The sequence below is a fragment of the Rutidosis leptorrhynchoides genome, chromosome 4 (genome assembly GCF_046630445.1).
Source record: "Rutidosis leptorrhynchoides isolate AG116_Rl617_1_P2 chromosome 4, CSIRO_AGI_Rlap_v1, whole genome shotgun sequence".
Lineage (NCBI taxonomy): Eukaryota > Viridiplantae > Streptophyta > Magnoliopsida > Asterales > Asteraceae > Rutidosis > Rutidosis leptorrhynchoides.
This window is the reverse complement of record NC_092336.1, coordinates 390469442-390476887: the sequence shown is the minus strand read 5'-3', so window position 1 is coordinate 390476887 and position 7446 is coordinate 390469442. Positions and strand designations below refer to the sequence as shown.

The 7446-nt window shown below is 34.9% G+C and overlaps 1 protein-coding gene across 1 annotated transcript; it reads left to right on the top strand.

Annotated features, from left to right (window-relative positions):
• The first annotated feature begins 234 nt into the window (after positions 1-234).
• On the top strand, positions 235-1269 carry LOC139841914 (uncharacterized). The gene has a single exon (XM_071832100.1). The coding sequence runs from the start codon at positions 235-237 to the stop codon at positions 1267-1269; it is 1035 nt and encodes a 344-aa protein (XP_071688201.1).
• Positions 1270-7446: the final 6177 nt, after the last annotated feature.

Genomic DNA, 7446 nt, shown 5'->3' with positions numbered 1-7446 from the left:
AGCATTGTTGGTTGCACATAAGCATTTACAGGCAGGTGAGATGGGATATCCAATAGTGATAATTATCAAAAAAAATTTAAACAGCAAGGCGGAGAACGGAACAGGAATGACAATTATCAGAGACAGCGTGAATATGAGAACAATTACTAGAAGCAGCAACATGGTTGGAGGGGGAATAATCATCTGAATAACAATTACCATCAGTGAAAACCACTAGACAGACATCCACTCATCATGGCTTTAACAAAAACTCCAAAGGAGATTTTGTTCACTGAACCTGTTAAGGAAACCTTTCACCCTCCACCACCAATGGAAGAGCGTCAGGGACCACAGAGTGATAAATGGTGTGATTTTCACGAGGCATATGGGCATGATACTGACAATTGTAAATCATTGATGAGGGAAATCATTGCAAAGATTAAAGCCGGAGAGTTAAACCATCTGTTACCAGGAAAACAGTATAGGAGGAATGATCCAAACAAGCGTTTTGCTTGGCAAGGAAAGGTGCGTCACGGTGAACGGCGTGATTGGAACAGAAAAGAAGAAAGGGAAGATGAAAGAGATCCAACCCCTGAAATGCACATCAAGTTTATATGGAATGAAGTAGAGGAGAACGAAACAGACGGAGAGCGTAGGACGGAGCATTGGATGTATGCTCCAATCATATTTCACACCATTCCAAATTGGTGCCTATCAGAGGAGCCTGTGGTCATTTTAGCTGTAATTGCAAACAGAAGCATCACTCGAATCTATACTGATACAGGTAGTGAAGCAGATCTCTTATATTTGCATTGTTTCAAAGATTATCCGTTCAGCGTAAAGGATAGGCTTCACTACACGAACTTGAAGATTGCTGGCATCACGGGACAATCGATGAGGGCGGTTGGTAAGGTGAAATTGGATGTAACATTGGGAACACACCCTTTAGTCCGAACAGAAATTGTGGACTTTACGATTCTTGATGGCAGATCAAGATTCAATGCCTTGTTTGGTAGGCGAACTCTTCGCAAATTTAGAGCAATTACTTCTACACCACACGCAGAATTGCGGTTCCCAACACCAAATGGTGTGGCAGTGATACGCTCTGAATATGTTGGGCCAGCAAGAGAGAGATCAGTTGTTTATGAAGCTCAAGGAAATTTTGTTAGAGGAGGATCGACGAGGCAGTTTTTTAACAGAAATGATGTGAATGGTATTTCAAATCACCCAAAATGTGGGAGCCTTAAAAGGCACGCAACACGCTGCACGGAGGACAGTATGTTAACATGAGTCGTGCAGATCAGTTTGTTTACCATGTTTTTTAATTTTCCTCAGTTCAAACAAAGCACAATACAATTTTTGTAATTTTCTAATTGGGATTGATCACCCCATGCGAAGATGTTGCACAAAATGTTGTATGTGCGGCAAAGAAATATCAATAAAATTTTATTTTTTCTCACGCAAAACGATACGCGTTACGAATGTAGAACATAGCATTCATACCTACCCACATAAGGCAAGACATTTTTATGTCCCCGATAGTAGAGACTCTTGTGTCAACATTATAGACACAAGAGATCGGCTATCGTAAGTATTTACTTCGCTAGAGGGCACCGAGGCAAAAATAAAGATCTCTTAATGTCATGACATACATAATGGTTTATCACAAATGCATAAAACCATTTATATACTGAAAGCATAAAAAACAAACATAAAATACAAGTGTATTTTATAAGCCGCAAAATACCTGAGCGCAACACGCTAAACGGAATACTACTCATTCTATAAATAGAACTCCTTAAACAGAATTATCACTTTTTATAATATATAATCAGCATAAAAACATTATGATTGATTCATATTATGTTTCGGAAGTTGTTTGCAAATTTTCAATACTTCTTTACAAAACAGACGCCCTTATGCAGAACGGAGAACAGATAACAGTTTGACATATTATTTACACAACAATAACAAGGTTACACATGTTTTGCTGAACGATGATGGAAAACAGATATACAGTTTTAATAACTTGTATACATCATACCATCTAAATAACAGTGCACCTCAGATTCATAAAAGATATTATATAATGATGTTTGGCGGATAGCGGACAATGGATGACAGATCAATACATGTACCATATCAAAACCAGTTCAAGACAAAAATCATTTTCTATAATATGGTGTATGAAATCTAAGCTTTCTATAGCTTGCAATGGTTAAACACATATAGTAGAAATATGTTAATCATGGAAAGCAAAACGCATGGCAATATCAAATATAAGAACAGGACATATATACATATGATCAACTTACAGAAGTTACAAGTTAATTTCATTTTATTTTCAAATGGGTACATTTAAAATTTCCTTCACAGAAGAATCCTCCTTTCCACAAACTTCTGCCACAGACACAATCTTCAATGAAGTAACCTCATTTATTGCAGCCTGTAACTTATCTTTAGCATCAGGCTCGATGTATTTTGAAATGGTGGCAGGTAAAGGATCTGGTTTATCAGGTAAAGCATTTAAAATCTCCTCAGTAGCATCAGAAAGATCCTTCTCAATGGAAGCTAACAAATACTTGTGAAAAGTTTGGCCAATAAGCCCAGAACTTAACACCCTCTGCACAAGAGCAGGAATACCATCCTTCAAATCAGCAAATTTCTTCTCAGAGGTAGCAGCAGCAACGGTTTTTTCTTCAACAACACACCTTTCTGGCTCCAGCAACTTCTTCAACTCTTCCACCTCCGTTGATAGTTTTTCCTTCTCTTCCATCATTTTTTCTTTCTCCACTCTTTCAACATCACATTTTTTCTCAATCAGCTGCAGTGTCTCCTCTTTCTTCTTTGCCAAATCAACTGCTGTTTTCCATTTCAGATTAGCATCCTTCAAATTGAAATGTCCCGTTCTTATTGATTAAAAACGTTCCATATTAATTGATTTCGTTGCGAGGTTTTGACCTCTATATGAGACGTTTTTCAAAGACTGCATTCATTTTTAAACAAACCATAACCTTTATTTCATCAATAAAGGTTTAAAAAGCTTTACGTAGATTATCAAATAATGATAATCTAAAATATCCTGTTTACACACGACCATTACATAATGGTTTACAATACAAATATGTTACAACAAAATAAGTTTCTTGAATGCAGTTTTTACACAATATCATACAAGCATGGACTCCAAATCTTGTCCTTATTTAAGTATGCGACAGCGGAAACTCTTAATAATCACCTGATAATAAACATGCTTAAAACGTCAACAAAAATGTTGGTGAGTTATAGGTTTAACCTATATATATCAAATCGTAACAATAGACCACAAGATTTCATATTTCAATACACATCCCATACATAGAGATAAAAATCATTCATATGGTGAACACCTGGTAACCGACATTAACAAGATGCATATATATAAGAATATCCCCATCATTCCGGGACACCCTTCGGATATGATATAAATTTCGAAGTACTAAAGCATCCGGTACTTTGGATGGGGTTTGTTAGGCCCAATAGATCTATCTTTAGGATTCGCGTCAATTAGGGTGTCTGTTCCCTAATTCTTAGATTACCAAACTTAATAAAAAGGGGCATATTCGATTTCGATAATTCAACCATAGAATGTAGTTTCACGTACTTGTGTCTATTTTGTAAATCATTTATAAAACCTGCATGTATTCTCATCCCAAAAATATTAGATTTTAAAAGTGGGACTATAACTCACCTTCACAGATTTTTACTTCGTCGGGAAGTAAGACTTGGCCACTGGTTGATTCACGAACCTATAACAATATATACATATATATCAAAGTATGTTCAAAATATATTTACAACACTTTTAATATATTTTGATGTTTTAAGTTTATTAAGTCAGCTGTCCTCGTTAGTAACCTATAACTAGTTGTCCACAGTTAGATATATAGAAATAAATCGATAAATATTATCTTGAATCAATCCACGACCCAGTGTATACGTATCTCAGTATTGATCACAACTCAAACTATACATATTTTGGAATCAACCTCAACCCTGTATAGCTAACTCCAACATTCACATATAGAGTGTCTATGGTTGTTCCGAAATATATATAGATGTGTCGACATGATAGGTCGAAACATTGTATACGTGTCTATGGTATCTCAAGATTACATAATATACAATACAAGTTGATTAAGTTATGGTTGGAATATATTTGTTACCAATTTTCACGTAGCTAAAATGAGAAAAATTATCCAATCTTGTTTTACCCATAACTTCTTCATTTTAAATCCGTTTTGAGTGAATCAAATTGCTATGGTTTCATATTGAACTCTATTTTATGAATCTAAACAGAAAAAGTATAGGTTTATAGTCGGAAAAATAAGTTACAAGTCATTTTTGTAAAGGTAGTCATTTCAGTCGAAAGAACGACGTCTAGATGACCATTTTAGAAAACATACTTCCACTTTGAGTTTAACCATAATTTTTGGATATAGTTTCATGTTCATAATAAAAATCATTTTCTCAGAATAACAACTTTTAAATCAAAGTTTATCATAGTTTTTAATTAACTAACCCAAAACAGCCCGCGGTGTTACTACGACGGCGTAAATCCGGTTTTACGGTGTTTTTCGTGTTTCCAGGTTTTAAATCATTAAGTTAGCATATCATATAGATATAGAACATGTGTTTAGTTTATTTTAAAAGTCAAGTTAGAAGGATTAACTTTTGTTTGCGAACAAGTTTAGAATTAACTAAACTATGTTCTAGTGATTACAAGTTTAAACCTTCGAATAAGATAGCTTTATATGTATGAATCGAATGATGTTATGAACATCATTACTACCTTAAGTTCCTTGGATAAACCTACTGGAAAAGAGAAAAATGGATCTAGCTTCAATGGATCCTTGGATGGCTCGAAGTTCTTGAAGCAGAATCATGACACGAAAACAAGTTCAAGTAAGATCATCACTTAAAATAAGATTGTTATAGTTATAGAAATTGAACCAAAGTTTGAATATGATTATTACCTTGTATTAGAATGATAACCTACTGTAAGAAACAAAGATTTCTTGAGGTTGGATGATCACCTTACAAGATTGGAAGTGAGCTAGCAAACTTGAAAGTATTCTTGATTTTATGAAACTAGAACTTTTGGAATTTATGAAGAACACTTAGAACTTGAAGATAGAACTTGAGAGAGATCAATTAGATGAAGAAAATTGAAGAATGAAAGTGTTTGTAGGTGTTTTTGGTCGTTGGTGTATGGATTAGATATAAAGGATATGTTATTTTGTTTTCATGTAAATAAGTCATGAATGATTACTCATATTTTTGTAATTTTATGAGATATTTCATGCTAGTTGCCAAATAATGGTTCCCACATGTGTTAGGTGACTCACATGGGCTGCTAAGAGCTGATCATTGGAGTGTATATACCAATAGTACATACATCTAAAAGCTGTGTATTGTACGAGTACGAATACGGGTGCATACGAGTAGAATTGTTGATGAAACTGAAAGAGGATGTAATTGTAAGCATTTTTGTTAAGTATAAGTATTTTGATAAGTGTCTTGAAGTCTTTCAAAAGTGTATGAATACATATTAAAACACTACATGTATATACATTTTAACTGAGTCGTTAAGTCATCGTTAGTCGTTACATGTAAATGTTGTTTTGAAACCTTTAGGTTAACGATCTTGTTAAATGTTGTTAACCCAATGTTTATAATATCAAAAGAGATTTTAAATTATTATATTATCATGATATTATGATGTACAAATATTTATTAATATGATATATATACATTAAATGTCGTTACAATGATAATCGTTACATATATGTCTCGTTTTAAAATCATTAAGTTAGTAGTCTTGTTTTTACATATGTAGTTCATTGTTAATATACTTAATGATATGTTTACTTATCATAATATCATGTTAACTATATATATAACCATATACATGTCATCATATAGTTTTTACAAGTTTTAACATTCGTGAATCACCGGTCAACTTGGGTAGTCAATTGTCTATATGAAACCTATTTCAATTAATCAAGTCTTAACAAGTTTGATTGCTTAATATGTTGGAAACATTTAATCATGTAAATATCAATCTCAATTAATATATATAAACATGGAAAAGTTCGGGTCACTACAGTACCTACCCGTTAAATAAATTTCGTCCCGAAATTTTAAGCTGTTGAAGGTGTTGATGAATCTTCTGGAAATAGATGCGGGTATTTCTTCTTCATCTGATCTTCACGCTCCCAGGTGAACTCGGGTCCTCTACGAGCATTCCATCGAACCTTAACAATTGGTATCTTGTTTTGCTTAAGTCTTTTAACCTCACGATCCATTATTTCGACGGGTTCTTCGATGAATTGAAGTTTTTCGTTGATTTGGATTTCATCTAACGGAATAGTGAGATCTTCTTTAGCAAAACATTTCTTCAAATTCGAGACGTGGAAAGTGTTATGTACAGCCGCGAGTTGTTGAGGTAACTCAAGTCGGTAAGCTACTGGTCCGACACGCTCAATAATCTTGAATGGTCCAATATACCTTGGATTTAATTTCCCTCGTTTACCAAATCGAACAACGCCTTTCCAAGGTGCAACTTTAAGCATGACCATCTCTCCAATTTCAAATTCTATATCTTTTCTTTTAATGTCAGCGTAGCTCTTTTGTCGACTTTGGGCAGTTTTCAACCGTTGTTGAATTTGGATGATCTTCTCGGTAGTTTCTTGTATAATCTCCGGACCCATAATCTGTCTATCCCCCACCTCACTCCAACAAATCGGAGACCTGCACTTTCTACCATAAAGTGCTTCAAACGGCGCCATCTCAATGCTTGAATGGTAGCTGTTGTTGTAGGAAAATTCTGCTAACGGTAGATGTCGATCCCAACTGTTTCCGAAATCAATAACACATGCTCGTAGCATGTCTTCAAGCGTTTGTATCATCCTTTCGCTCTGCCCATCAGTTTGTGGATGATAGGCAGTACTCATGTCTAGACGAGTTCCTAATGCTTGCTGTAATGTCAGCCAGAATCTTGAAATAAATCTGCCATCCCTATCAGAGATAATAGAGATTGGTATTCCATGTCTGGAGATGACTTCCTTCAAATACAGTCGTGCTAACTTCTCCATCTTGTCATCTTCTCTTATTGGTAGGAAGTGTGCGGATTTGGTGAGACGATCAACTATTACCCAAATAGTATCAAAACCACTTGCAGTCCTTGGCAATTTAGTGATGAAATCCATGGTAATGTTTTCCCATTTCCATTCCGGGATTTCGGGTTGTTGAAGTAGACCTGATGGTTTCTGATGCTTAGCTTTGACCTTAGAACACGTCAAACATTCTCCTACGTATTTAGCAACATCGGCTTTCATACCCGACCACCAAAAATGTTTCTTGAGATCCTTGTACATCTTCCCCGTTCCAGGATGTATTGAGTATCTGGTTTTATGAGCTTCTCTA